Source organism: Gobius niger, assembly GCF_951799975.1.
Source record: "Gobius niger genome assembly, chromosome: 17".
NCBI classification, from domain to species: domain Eukaryota; kingdom Metazoa; phylum Chordata; class Actinopteri; order Gobiiformes; family Gobiidae; genus Gobius; species Gobius niger.
Genome location: NC_136868.1, coordinates 12262882 through 12278496, shown reverse-complemented (window position 1 = coordinate 12278496; position 15615 = coordinate 12262882). Strand labels below are relative to the sequence as shown.

The window sequence follows — 15615 nt, the reverse complement described above, 5'->3', positions numbered from 1 at the left end:
TGGAGTATGTTTGGCCCCTAGTCCACCATTCTCACCTATTCTCCTGTAAAATTTCGTCTGGCCCAGGTTTTGGACGTCTTTGGTTCTGTGTTGAATTATGGTTGGCACATCAGACTATGCGAGACGGGCTTCGGCTGCCAGTAGTTTTTTTTTTTTTTTTTTTCATGGCTGGATGTGTTCACAATAGTTCTTTTCAGGATTTTTGAAAATGTCTGGACCGGAGCTTATTCTTCCTCAGAAAAGTCCACTCTTTTGTGAACAGCTTTGCTCTTTTTTTCACAGCCGGACCGAAAGTGGCACAAAGCAACACAGTCCTTTTGTTGACACTGGGATTTTATGTTATTTTTTTTTCCTTAGACTGTCAAGCTTGAATTGTTGCTTTGAGGTATCGTGAACACCATTTTTAATGTTAATGTCTCAGATTAATTTTGTTTCGAAACCTTCCCTGCGCACATTGTTTGCCTGCACTGATGGATAATGTTGTCTTTACATCTTTCAAGTGCGATGACGGCCTGCTCTCCTGAGAGGCTGGAGAAATATTGGGCTAATTACAATAAGTGGCAGGTCAAATATTGTTTTATATAATAGATAAGGGAGGTAAATGTTCACATAACGAGGACTAACAATGCAGTGTTTTACCAAGTCATTTTCCCTTTCTTGTTCACTGCCTGCCATTGTTATTTTCACATAATTTTTCACAGATTGATTTTGATGACTCATTCATTCAAAGCACAGACTTAACTTATGTCTGTTTTGTCCTCCTTGCTATCAAAAAGAATAATTTGTCGCCTCAGCATCACTATTTTAACAAATGAAGCTTCAGCGCAAATTCAACCAAGACCTACCTGCAGCATTCATTCATTACCTCATTACCGGCGGCTCTTCACCAATCATCCAATCACAGTTCCATCTCAAGCCACACCTTCACGGCAGCCAATCACCACAGCTGCTCATTCCTGCTTCAGCCATCCTTAAGCTTCCTCGGCCGCTTCCCATCCGTGCTGCGACCTCCCTCCGCCCCTCCTCCGCTTGGTCTCTCCTCAGCTCTGTTCGTCGTTGTCAACTGGCCGTCCCAGGTCTCATCCTGTACCAACACCAGTGTCCAGTATCCGGGGGAAGACTCTGTCAATCATTCATTGTCGCCATGTATTTCATATCGTTAATTCAATCAACCGTCGGGGTCTGAGCCCCCACTATGATTCATATCCAAAAAAGCTTTCTTAACGCCACTCTGTTTCTTTGAGTCTTTTTAGGTTGAATTTGGTCTTGTGTTCAATCTGTGGCTTGGCTTCTTTTGCCAATTCCTGAGAAAAAGGTTAACTATAGGAAAAGCTATTTTCAATTAAAAGTAAAGTTTGTCCCTAAAATGTCACAAACCTGTGGCTCAGACTGTGAACCTTGTTATACTAGAGCTAATTTTCATCCTAAACATAATGATAGAACTTTTGACATTGGGCAAAAGATAAGATAAGACACAAGGTTACTATTTGAAGCACAATCACAAATATCTCAAATCAGGTTTACCCGCGCCCCTTTACAGATGTCCCTAAATGTAACGCTGTCACTCAGGAGGCCACACTCCTACTCCCTTTTCACCACTTTTATTGCTCCTGTCTCGTCCTGAATCCTGTTCTTCACTCATGTGTTTGGCCTCAGTAAAGAAAACACTGGCCGTGTAGTCCAGCAGGAAATACTCCAACATCTGGTCCTGCTTCACAACATCAACATGAAGAAGTGGGCTTTATGGGGAGTTAAACGTGTAGTGCCCCTTTTGTTGCCTCGGGACACTTCTCGCACCCCCCTTAGCCCTTATCCCTGCCTGATGCCCCTCTTCCTGTGTCTGTATGCTGTCTGAGTAAATAACCAGAGGAGCTATATTGTTGACGTTCATTAGTCATACTCATGAAGCTTTTATCTGCGCCTCACTTCGCTGCATACAGATGAACAAACCTGTTCTGTCATGTATTGCGAATTGTGTAAACGGTTCAAAACAAGCTCCGACACCGGAAGCTCTCATGACAAGTTACTCCCCACTGTCGCTTCTGAAGTTGTGGAGGGGTGTCTTTGAAGAGCTGGAGTGGACCACAAATTGTGCAGGTAGAAGCAGAAGGTGGTAGAGACAACAGGAAAGGGATAGAGTTCATCTTCCTAGCAGGCTGAAGGATGAAGTTGGTTCCTGTTTAGGTGGTTTTCTTGATTTAATGCTGTTATATGCTACATAAAACTTTTATTATTCAACAATCTAGTACAGTTTTTAACCAGGACCCTCATCATACTCAAATCATCTTTTGTATTAGTATTGTTATGGCAACAATTCTCATCATACACCACTCATTCAAACAGAACATAAGCTTGAACTTACTTTAAATTCTTACTTTACAGGCAGCTACATGTTTTAATCCTGGTTTCGTCTTGACTAGTGATTCTTTGTACTGAGGGTGACCGAGAAAGTGAAGAATCATGGTGTACTCATGTTCACCCTCTTTCTCTCTAAGTCAAACATGTTTTTTCCTTCTGAAGATAATATTATTCTCCTCTTTGGTATCGGTCAGCCCCCTCTGCCCTCCGCTGTGTGCATGATGGTTATGAAAAAGTCTGTTATGCTTTGGATGGGTTGTGTATTTGTCCAGCTCCACTGTGCACTCTTCACTTCTGAAAAAATAACTTTGCACGGTTTGTTAAAGCATCTCTATTTGTTTGCAATATCATGGCATAGAGAGAGATGTTTTAATACGGGCCTCGACCAAACAACCACACAAAGAGGAAAAAAGTACTTTTAATGAGCACTTTCAGCCACATTACTCCATCTATCGGACTCTTGTGTCTTTCCTGCTGCAGTGTCAGGAAGTTGATGTGAAACATGGCAAACCACTAGGTAAAAGCCAAAAGAAGGAATAGACTGTCCAATAACACAATTTGCATGTTTTAATAAGGTATGCTTTACAAATCTGTCTCTTTTTTGTCTTATAATTAGGCCGTGTGACTCCAGACCAGCTTTGCTCCTACGTCCAGCCGTTCCAGGGCAGTCGGGGAGCACTAGAGAGTCACAGCGGGGTGCTGCAGCTGGGACTGGCCACGGCCCAAGCACTCCGACACCCCAGTTTGCCGCGATGGGACGCCTGCCTGGGCTTTGAGAGACTCCTGCTGCAGGTCAGAGCTCCTCTTACACATTACAGTCAGTGAGGGTACAGACGGGTTTCAGTGTGGGATAATCTCTGGTTTATTAGAGGAGGTGCAACATGACAGGGAATATGCATATTACTTTATGATATGAGCTAAAATACATCATTGGAGGTACAAGTCCGTCACAATCTTCCTAACCACAGGCCAAAGTAGCTTCATACCGTAAAAACATTACTTTGGGGGTACCTTAACGTTGATACAGTATGTTACATGTCATTTGAAATAATCTGTAAGTAAATATGAAACAGTGACACTAAAGCACTGGAGCCCAGGGCTGATCAGGATTGCGCCCAGAGCTCCCCCTGTAGGCACCAGTGGGAATGACACAGTGAAAACGAATGTTTCGTTTCTACTTACAGCATGGGTAGAAACTCCATGGCACTCTTAAAGTGCAGAACTCATCATAACTGAGCAGATATTGGATAGATATGTGTTTCATCTATTACTCAGTGTAGTCCAGGAAGTAGAGGTCAGAGTGCTTCAGCTGTAGAAGAAGAAATGATTACTCAAAACTACATGGATGCAATGAAATATATTACCTTATAAAAAGCTCAAAGAAGTTGTCTCAGTTCAAACGTTACATACATAACATTAAATCGACTTTTGTTTCCAATAACAATATGATGTATTAGACATTACTACAGTTAAAAGCCGATGCAATATTTCAATATATCCTTTAGGACTGTACTTTGTGATTTGTTGAAATAACCAGCTATACAAGCCAAGGTAAGCATTTGTATCGATTTATTATTTCACTGAAGCAATACACTAGCGTTTTCGGAAAAGCCTTCCCCACATTCTAGTGCAAACTATTTCGCCTTATCGTAACAACACTACTTAAGAGTGACCACTCAAATCGGTTAACTTTGGTTTGTGGGAATGCTAACACCCGACTTTCACATTATCGGTCAAATAAATCTGCTAAAGACAGCGGTATTTATTGGCTACACCTCCCATTGACCGCTGCTGCCAAGAACGCAATGAAAAACCGTATCCCTCTGCAATAATGTCTACAACTTTTGGACATCAGAGGCATAAATTGTATGCAACTTTGTCCAATACAATCTAGAAGCTGTCTCACTGGCTTCAATGCTGCTTTTTCTTATTTACAACAACTCAAATACTGAGTTTACGATGGTATTTACATTGGCAATAGTTACTTACAATTGGAAGAGCCTCAGTATATAAACTATAGGAGAGGCTTTAACAGCTCAGACAGCCTTTTGGTACTAATCACTTTGTGGCGGTGGATTCCTAAACTGTTTTACACTGACTTTATTTAGTGAGAAAGCAACATATTGAGGTAATTTGTGATTAAACGCGTAATTATTCTTTCACATCTTCGCCTTGGGTAAACATTTTATGACCGGCACGCAGCAGGTAAGTGGGTGCTTGTGGTCCGCCGTGTTGCCAGTGGGCCAAAATGTTGTGTTAAACTGACAGAGACGGAGGGGGGGGAGAAAAAAAAACGCAGGTTCCACTCCTTCGTAAACAAGGTCAGTTGTGTTTGAAAGAAAAACATTTGGATCCCGTAAACGAGGGAAGAAGAAAAAAAAGGCCACATTTTCATCATGTTGTTTAGAGGTTTGGAGTTTTGGCACAGCACTAGTTTACGGGGGCGGACAGAGGCGGATGTGCACGTGTGTCGCGCTGTGGCAGGGTCACAAGGACACATAAACCAAACCAGCAACGGCGATTAAGATATCCAGTTTCAAAAATGTTCGGATGAAGAAACTGCAGAAAACCAGCACAATTACACCAGTACATACAAACAATGGAAAATGCTGCTTTTACTGAACTTTTCTATGACATTCACTTGCACTCAAACATTTCAGTGTAGGCCTATACTATAGGGCTGCACAATTCACTACAATCAAATCAAAATTGCAATTCTAATGGTTGCAATTAGCAAACAGCAAATACTGAACTTATTTCGGAAATACAATATCCTCTGTATAATAGATACAGACGGCATTGCTGGAATGCTCATGTTTGAAAACAGTTAAGGGGAAAAACAATTTGGAGAAAAATCGAAGTTATATAGTTATATATAGTTTTTCTACTAATTAAAGATACGAAGACATGGAGAGGAGCAAAGTGGTTCAGCAGCCCATAAATACATAAATAACAGAGAATGATGCTTCATGTTAGCATCGCGCTAAGCACTAGTTACGGCTGCCGTTTTTTTCGCTTCTACTGAACAATCTGCTGTGAATTAACATCCATATGGACCTGATTTTGACTTGACTTTATTTGTATGTGATAATTAAGTATATACTTTGCCAGAAAATGGCTAAAAAGAGTGAAAAATGTCTCGCTTCTATGACACGATGCCATCTATATATAGGATTTTGCTGATCCTGTATTATTTTGTTCTGAAATGCATGAGATTCTTGTTAATGCTTCCGAACTTTTTAAAAATGTGCAGCAGCGGTTTTTATTCAAGATTTACAAATTACCAATGAGAGCATTAACCTAACAACTAATACAGTAATCTGCATGTGACCTTCTCAAGTATAAACATGAGCCTTAGATATTGAAACCAAACACATTAGCTATTTTAAGCCTGTGCATATTCCTATTAATGAGCCTTCAAAAGCAGCATTATGATGTATTGCGGATTATTACAGACCTTATTAAACAAAATCACAGAAAAGAGAGGAGCTTACAGCGATGCCTCGTGCCCAATGTGAATTTAAAAACAAGCTCATAAACCTGTTTCTGGGGCAGACGCTGCTCACTTCAATAAAAACACGACTCCAGGGCTATTGTCTGTTTACTCCAAGACTCCACTTTAATCCCCTCCTCCCTCTGTGTTGTCTCCTTGTATTTTTAATATGGGCTGCACGTCTGATTGGAGCGGCATGGTTGGGTTTCCATTGGCATCTGCGCCAAAGAGCAAAATTATTAACTGTGGTATGAAAAGTCATGCCATGGCCAGAAAGATCTCGAGAAAGTTTCCAAGCAAAGTGAGATTAACAACTTAAAAAATCTGCTCTCTCCCTTGAAGGTGTTAGGGAGCGACTATTGGTGGTGAAGAAGACCTAAACCTAGATGTATTTGCTGCTATGGTGTTGTTATAGTTTGCCAATAAACGTATTCGTAAACAGTATACAGGTGAAACTCGGAAAATTAGAATATTGTGAAAAAGTTACTTTATTTCTAATATATGATATACTCATGACAACATTGTTTTAATGTTGATGATTTTGGCTTATAGCTTGTAAAAAACCCAACAGAGAAATGTCAGTCCTCTGAAAACTATAGTCATGCATATGTATTTAGTACTTGGTTTGGGCCCCTTTTACTTGAATTTCTACATTAAAGGAGTAGGCCGCCGTTTTTACATACTGAGATATGTTCTGACTTGAGCTTAGACGAGTTGATGTGTACCTGTCTGGTCTTTGTGTGTGCACTCAGTCATGCACAAAGACCAAAGATGTTGTTAGCATTTGGCCTCTCCCAGTATATTCCTATAGCTCCAAACGGGGTGAAGTTAGCAGCGACCAAGCTCTTCCACAGGCACACCCAAAGACCAGACAGGTACACATCAACTCGTTTAAGCTCAGGTAAGAACATATCTCAGAATGGGATAACGGTGGCCTGTTCCTTTAATGCGGCATGGCTGCTGAGGTGTTATGGAACACCTCAGCATGTGCTTCAGAGAAATATGAAGCACATGTCCAGGATCCGTCTGTGTGTAGCGGCTCTTGATGCTCTGACTCCAGCCTCAGTCCACTCCTTGTGAAGGTCCCCCACACTTTTGAATGGCCTTTTCCTGACAGTCCTCTCCAGACTGCGGTCATCCCTGCGGCTTGTGCACCTTTTTCTTCCACACTTTCCCCTTCCATTTAACTTTCTGCTTTGATACAGCACTTTGAGAACATCCGAGTTCTTTTGCTATCACCTTTTGAGGCTTTCCCATGGGGTGTCAATGATGATTTTCTGCTCAACTGGCAGGTCACCAGTCTATGTAATGGGAATACTGAACCAGACTGAGAGACCAAAGTCTCAGGAACCCTTTGCGGGTGTTTTGGATTCATCAGCTGACAAAAGACACTTTGAGCCGACAATATAGTCCCTTTTCACAATATGATTCCAATTTTCAGAGATTTTGAATTGGGTTTTTACAAGCTGTAAGCCAAAATCATCACGCAAAGTGAGATATATCAAGCCTTTATTTATTATAATTTTGATAATTATGATTCACAGCTTGTAAAAACCCCAAATAAAACATCTCAGAAAACTACAATATTTTGAAAATGGACTGTAAGCCATAATCATCAAAATTAAAATTAAAACAAACAAAGGCTTGGCATATATGTCACTTTGCATGTCATAAGTCTATATCATGTATTACTTTCACATTTGAAGTTTTATTACAGACTGTATCACAATATTTTACCTGTACGTGGCTAGCAATGCTGTAAGTTTGGCTGACATTAGAAGTAGCATAATTTCTGTCCCTGTTGATAACAAACACATCCACACCCATACAGTCAAAGCTAATTTTGCACCACTTCAGCGAGGTTTATTTGTCTTGTAAGGGAAAGTGCCCTCAGGAGTATTTACCTGTGTTCATGGTAATACATTGCAGTTGTTTTGACCACCAGTGCTGCATAGTAATCGGCTTAAGATGGGCATTCTTCATAAATCATTTTTCAGTGCCTTAAGTGCAGTGTACGAGTTTGTATTTGCAATGGAGTTTTATGGCGGTATTAGGGGAAATGAGCAGTGTGTCCTCTGTGCCCCCTGTGTTTATTTAATTTCATGTGAGTTTTTCTCTTTGGCTCGATGTGGACAGACTTAATGACATTAGTAAGAAAAGAGCGGTGGAGACGGCTGTAGGCTTTTGGTGGGGGGCAGGCGGTCAGACTGTTTGTCCAGCCTGAGTGTGTGAGGCCTGCTGTGGTCCGGGTCTAGACCTGGAGCCTGGACAGGACTGGGGCTTCTTTCAGACACGAGTCCTGCCCCGACCAGCTCTGGGTGTGGGCACTGGGGCAATTAAGTTTAAGGCCCACACTGGGCTCCTTCCAACCGCCGCTCTGTGTGGATGTTGTGAGATGCTCTTTACATTCGGATTCCTGACTCATGAAAAATGAAAGACATAACAGTTTATGTTGTTAGGCACATTCTGTTGACAGTAATTTGTTTACTCAGATGTTTTATTTATTATTGCTATGGCTGGTGAGAAACCTAAAGGTAAATGCATGTAATATAATAAACAACCACATATATCTACATTTTTGCATTCGAGATATATTGTACATTTCCCTGTGCCATTTTTTTCCATTTAATCCAGCACCACAGATTATCAAAAAATCCCAAAGTCTCATGCAGCAATCCTTTTAGTCTTACTGTAATGCGGTTTGAGTGCCTAATGTAGATGGAAAAAAAGCTTTTTAAGTTGAGACCATTTACCATTTATGACTATGAGAAACGTGTCTAAGAAACCCCCACAGTGACTGTTTACTGAGTTAAAGTAGTTGAACAAATCCTTGCCAAAATGTTCATTTCAAAATCTATTTTGTTTTTGCACTGAGTAGGGCTGGATACCGTTAAACAGTACCAGTATGTTATCAAAGAAGAAGTTTAGGTACTACTGGTTTCGAAAAAATAAAAAAAAATCGAGCAGGTACCACAAATATTAAGTCTCTAGAGACCAGGTTTTGAAGCCTGTTTGGGCCAAGGGCAGCATTAAAGGAAGTTACTTGTTTTTTTCAAATAAATGATAAAAATGTAAAATAATTTTTTGATTGGAATAAATTAACATTATTGTTCTGTTTTCTGGTTCTAGATGCCAAATATTTTAGTGTAGGTATCGTAAACTAAGTATTATTAAAGTACTGGTACTCAGCCCTAGCACTAATGTGTTTAAAGTGTAAGAAACATCTGAAATCCCTGAACCTCAGTTTTAGAACCACTGCACTAAAATGATCCTTGCATTTACTTCGTTGACAAGAGTTCTTAAGACGGACTCTATACTTAAGTTGTCAGTACTAATGATCTTTTCCCAGCAGGCTGACATTAGTGCTGCTGACTCTGTTTCTCTCAGCGCTTCAACTTAAACAAGTCCTTGATAACAAAACCCGTATAAAATGTAAAGTGTTAATGCTGTGGTGCATAAACACAGCTTTACAATTGCGTTGCTTAGATAATGCATTTTTATATATAGTAGTATTTTCGCAATAGTTTTGATATTGTATCTGTAAAGGAATGCTTTCTCATACCCTGCCTAACCACTGTCTTGATCCAGACGCCTCTTTGGCTGATGTTGCCACCCGGCTTGTACCTATCCCGGACCTCCTGCTGGGTGTCCTGGTGTCTGGGGGCTTTGGTTTGGCTCTGAATGAGGCAGATTGAGAACGGCCTTGGGTGAGCTCCAGAGAAAGTGCCACTTGATGCATTCACTTCTGCTTAGACCGAGGCAAAATTCAACAGTCGCCCTTTCACCGCTTCCCAGAACATAACATGGCCTCTGTGCAACCTTCTCAAAGCCACTACTGCACCCAAACAGAAGTGGACAGTAATCAGATACATGCTGGTAATTACATTTAACAATCTGAAAACTATTCTCTATAATCAGTATATGGGGTTGTGGTTAATAATGGCTTTTCAGCTTATTTCAACTTTTTGGAGGGGAGCCTTTAGCCCCTTAACTCCCACCTGAACCGAGCACATTTTCTCCAGTTTAGCTTTACCCCAGTCCAAAAGCTTCTGGAAAAAAGCTGTGAAAATAGCAACAAAACTGAGACGAAAACAATTATGGAAATGTGACAAAAAATTGACGAAAATGTGATAAAAATTTGACAAAAAATAACACACAAAAAATGACGTAAAAAATGACGACAAAATGACAAAAGTGTGACAAAAAGTGACAAAACATTTACAAAAAATGACAAAAATGACCAAAAAGTCAAAAAATGTGACAAAAAATGAAAAAAAATGAAGAAAAAAAATTACCAAAAAGTTACAAAAATGAGTTGAATACCCCAAAAAATTATGGAAAAAAAATCTGATGACGTGAGGAAAAAGATCCATTTAGATGAGTTTTGTAGATCTTAGCTTTCAAATGAGGCGTTACACTGGCCTACAGGATTTGGGTAAAGCTGAACTGGAGAAAATGCTCTCAGTTCAGGCAGGAGTTAAGAGGTTAAGCTTTAAAGGAATAGGTCAACATTTTTCCATACTGAGATATGTTCTTACCTGAGCTTAGACAAGTTGATACTTACCTGTCTGGTCTTTGTGCGTGCCCATGGAAGAGCGTGGTAGCTTCCAACTTCACCCCCGTTTGGAGCTATAGGAATATGCTGGGAGAGGCCATTTGCTTACAACATTTTTGGTAATTTTGTGTGACTGAGCACACGCACAAAGACCAGACAGGTACTACGGATCAACTCGTCTAAGCTCAGGTAAGAACATATCTCAGTATGTAAGAACGGTGGCCTGTTCCTTTAATAGACTGGATGGATCAGCAAATTTATGTGGACCATTTTTGTTTGGTACAGATTTTCAGCTTCCCTTCCATCATTGCATAAATATACGTATATGCCTGAGGCCCATCTTGGTGCAAGAAATAACATTTTAGGGAGCCACACATTTGTGCTGACCATAGACTGTAAAATATAATAGACATTGTCCGCTCACTCTTCCCCATTTGCCATAATGACTACGTTCGAAAGGGAATATATGGCGGATTTATAGTCTCCTCCTACCCAGCTCTGGCCGAGCATATTCCTATAAAGGGCATACGGGGTGGGCAGTTCGGTCGTAACCGCGCCACCGCCTGTGTCATTAGCTCTAATGCTAACGGCCTGTCAATCAAAGTCCATCCCTCATTAGTATACGAGATTTCTAAAATGTTCCTTACAAAAAGCAACCTGGTTTCTTTAATTGTTACTAACCCAGCATTATCACGTTATATATATCGTAAATATAAAAAAACAGGCTATAAAGTTGCTTAGAACGTGTGTAAAGTGCAATGCTTTCTAATGGAAAACTAGATGGAGGTTCTACAGCAATGGCGGTCACAAAGCCGAGCAACCATTGGTGCCTGCATTTTTCATGTTTATTCTTGCTCTGTTTGGTGCAACCTTCTCCTTTTATCCAGGCTTGGTACCTACACATGGAATGCAATATTGTACATCTTTGTGTGGCTGGATTATCCTGTTTCTTATGCTGCGGTCGTCTGGTCTGCTGTCGTGCATTAGTGATTGAAAAGACTGTTTTAGTATTGCTAACCCTGTCACCCGGCCTGTGGCTCCGCTCTGCTGGGATTACCAGTTCATGGCTCTGCAAACATTCCAGCTCAGGCCTTATTACTAGTCAGAGCACTGCACTGTCTGTTCCCTGCTCCCAAGAGTCAGACAAATCTCCTGTCTCGTTTTTTAGAGAATATTCCAGGCTGCGTGTAGTTACAGGAGTAAACCTTCAACAACACAAACCATGAAAATTCAATCAACGACAAAAAAAATGTCAGATTTTAACTGGATTTACGTGGATTTGCATGATAATGAGATAAAGCCAATGGTACGGCACCCGAATTGGAGAGTGTTTTTTTTTTTCATAATCATTCGATGAAAGTTTGGCTAATTGTCTCATCCATCAAATATTGCCTGCTGTTATTTGGGGTCAAACTGTGCCTCTCTGTATTCTAATTGTTTTGTCGTTTACTGAAGTATTTGTAACATGTAATCCCATTATGTAGCTCATTACCCCCCAGAGCCGGCTCGTCACTCTGTCGGTGTCTTCTTGCTGACGCCTGCTGGCCCCTCGGACTGCATTAACCCCCGGTACAGTGTCAAACCTGCGACCTTTGAACTCTCCCTGGACACGCTCAATCCTCTGTCTGCACTTTGTCAATGTCTGTCTCCTCTGTCATTCGTCCTGAGTCACAACTGCCACATTACTGACAGACCTAACACTAACATTTACATCTCACTCCTTTTTTCATCAGTTTTGGGTAGGGAAGCCAAAATATTTAGTCTAGAAATAATGTTAGTTTGAAATATTGTTATCCAAGTAGAAGCAAAAACCTTCAAAATAAGTACTGAATGAAATCTAACAACTACTATCATCTATATCACGAATCATCCTATTGATGACAAAAAAATAAGAAAAAACGTCCCATCAGTCTCTTCAAGTGGCTTTCATCTTATCTGAGCCGCATGCCACAGACAGACAGGGAGCTTAAAGGCTGTAATTGGCTTGTTCCCTGGGGTTCGGAGGACGTCCCACCAGCCCAGACCATTTCGCGCTCCTCTACCTCTCTGCTGCCCCCCACTGATGGCCCCTTGTAACAGAGGGGTGCGAATGACCGGGGGCACTGGGCTAACATGTCTGCCGCTGACCTGCTGCACATCCCTGCTGTTTAATGACTTCACATGTGGGACTGACCCGGACTGACTGACTCTCATAGTATCTTCACTGTTGGGTCCAGGCAAGAGAATAGTCTCACAGGCGTGGTCTGAGAGAGGATGAGTCTGCCTCTTGTCAAGAAGCTTTTATCTCTGGCCCAAACAAACCGCCTTTTCTCCTCAAACCCTCTTTATTCCTCTTCCTTTTAAATGTATATTGATAACATAGTCTACATCTTAGGTTTACATTTTCCCTCATTGGCCACTTGTACTGAATGGAAATGGCTGAGGATGTTGATGTTGAGGATACTTGAGTAATTTTGGGACTAAGCAGAGTGCTCCCTCGACAGTTGTGCATGCAAATGGTTACTGGTAAATTTCCCATCTGAAAATAACGCTTTCCAACTAGAGAGCATGAACTTGAGAATGTAAACGACATGGCTAATGCTGCAAGAGTTGCTAATGAAAAGCAAACATTGTCCATTTTAAAGTTTTATCATTCGGCTACGCTTCTCATGGTGCCGCTCGAGTTGTATTCAGCTTGTATCTTTTAGATTGCCAACAACATCACGATACTTATCCCGAGTTCACGATACCATACATCACGCAATTCAAGTGTATTGCAATAGAGAATACAACATATACTATGAATTTTAAGAGAAAAGGATCTCATCAGTGCACAAAATGGAGGTTTCATTGTGCGGAATAACCTCAGTGTGCATTTAAGCCTTTTATTGGAGTAGTTAGAGTGCCTGTTGTGATATGCTCTTAATAAAGACTGTTTAGGCATATTTGCGTATCACGATACAGGCACCTCAATACGATACACATACTCTGTGACGATATATTGCCGATACGATATATTGAGCACAACCCTAAACTCTGATCATTTGAGCAGCGTTGCAAGGTCAGAACCAGCATAAGTAAAGCCAAGATGACATTTCAACACAAAGGAAACATTATTCAGTTTCCTTTTTAGTATATATTATTATAGTGATTTTGCCACAATTCTGTTTGACTCATCAGGGAATGTGTTATGTAGAAATGTAGAAAGCCTTGGGGGAGCTGCTCTGATGTCTTCCTGGTAATTATGTGTTAGAATAAAACTGTATTGAACAAGGAATTTCTAAGCAGCTTTGATGAAACGTCTCCTTTTTCTGCATTTTCTTCTTCCCCAACATTTTTGTGCAGATACTCTCAACTACAATATAGTCGTCCTATCAATCACTTGACTTATTTTCTATATTCGCAACTGTATGCAAGTCATGGTTTTTGTTTTTCAGGACAATAGAACATGAATTATCACACACTTTCATAAAAATGACAGACGGTATTTCCTTATCTATCAGAAGACTTCTAATTGACTGAGGACAGAGCCAATGATCTTATGAACCTAAAGATGCAAGTGTAGAGCGTCATAAAAATCCTAATTTGGCCAAAACATGACTTCTGCAATGAGGCTGATTAGCGCTGCTGTCTTTTTTTCTGGCAGCAACATTTCATTTTCCTTTTGGAGGTAAGGTCAAGTCCACATATTGTACAGTCGTCTCTGTTGTGAAACATTCTGCGCTGAATCTGAATGTCAAACTTAACATGGAGCTTGGAGAGGACAGAATGCTGTATTTACCAGTATCTTCCTTCCTGTGTTTGGCTGAAGAGCGCTGCATCTGTTAGGGCAGTACTGATGCCGTTGACTCCCAGGAAGAGGCAGGAATATACCCCCTGTTCCTCCCGGCTCTGGTACCCCGAGCGGCTGTGTTTACGTTGTTCTGCGCAGCTCAGGCCTAATGTACTGTGTGTTTAATAGGCTCAGAGCGGCTGTTTATAGAGGGGGACATTTTTAACGGAGGTGATGGGCCGCAGGGGCAGAGGGCAGCGTGAACTCAACTCACTTCCTGTTATCGTTACCCTTCGGTCAAACATTTAGGTAAGTGTGTAGCAAGTACAGAATACTATCAAAATAGCTGCTCGGAAGATGCAAAATTACCGCAGTTTTTGCACATTTCTTACGTCAAGAGTAAAAAGCATCAAGGAATCCAACAGAAAAGTGAAGTGCGACCAGCATGTCAGCATGTCTTAACTCAAACTGCCCATTCCAGTTACTGTAATGGGGTTGATTGCACAAACGGAAAGGCATCTGGCTTTAAAATGCTGCCAAATCTCAGTGTAACCTGTTTGCTGTAGTGACTCAAGAATAAAAAGAGTGAAGCCAATATTGTGTTGCTAGTTTAATTGTCACTCTAGTTAAATACGGTATCATCTTCTCCCACCTCTAATTGCCCTGACGTCCCGCAGACTGTGATGGGGCTCCTGGTGTCTCTCCTGTGTAATAGAGGAACACACAAGACTCAATCAGGCTCATATTAAACCTTGCCGCCTCCGCTTTTCACTTCGATTGTAATTTGCATGTGAGGCATTTTAAACGTTCTACTGAGCAGCTCACAGTAGATCCATAACCCGCGCCAATGAACTGAGACTTTATGGGACGTTTTGGTGTTATTAGCAGCAAGAATCAACACCGATATTCCCCCGCCTCCACTGCTGAAGGGATAAGCTCTGCTCATAAGGGTTTAATGTACTAAGTGTTTCATTTGACTCCAAAGGCCTGTGGTCTATTGCCATTGTTTTGAACTGAGTCACTGTAGTCTTTTGTTTACTGTCTCTCTTAGACTGCAAAGTTTTTTTTTTTCTTGTGGCCTGCTTTTTGTATGAAAAATGTGTGTTTTGTAATGTGCCAGACTTGAAGATTTTCCACAACTAAACTCTGGAGAGGCTCAACTTTCGCACTCATCATGAGTCTGAAGATGTGTTTCTTCATGATTGTGTCGTCTGCACTTGCACTGAGCACTGAGGAGGTGTAGACTCATCTTATTGGGGTTCTTGGCGCTGGTCTCTGGTGAATCAGGTCAGTGTGGTCTGCTGAGCTGGCCTCCTGGCGTCAGACTTCATTTGAGCGTGCTCCAGAAAGACACCACAAACTGGGGAAAATCCCACAATGCACTGCATTCACCCTCAGATTGTTAACAAGGACGACTGTAGAAAAGCTGACCATCCCAAGATGGCGGTGGTAGGTCCA

At 41.2% G+C, this 15615-nt stretch overlaps 2 protein-coding genes across 2 annotated transcripts in view; one reads left to right on the top strand and one right to left on the bottom strand.

The window, feature by feature from the left end:
* Positions 1 to 15615, bottom strand: part of pdgfra (platelet-derived growth factor receptor, alpha polypeptide) — a 424693-nt gene that overhangs the window by 241249 nt on the left and 167829 nt on the right. The gene's annotated exons all lie outside the window — the stretch shown is intronic.
* scfd2 (sec1 family domain containing 2) overlaps positions 1 to 15615 on the top strand; it is a 168596-nt gene that overhangs the window by 25333 nt on the left and 127648 nt on the right. Inside the window, exon 4 of the mRNA XM_079574915.1 lies at positions 2975 to 3150. Within this exon, the coding sequence (XP_079431041.1) occupies positions 2975 to 3150 (176 nt within the window). The remainder of the gene's footprint in view (positions 1 to 2974; positions 3151 to 15615) is intronic.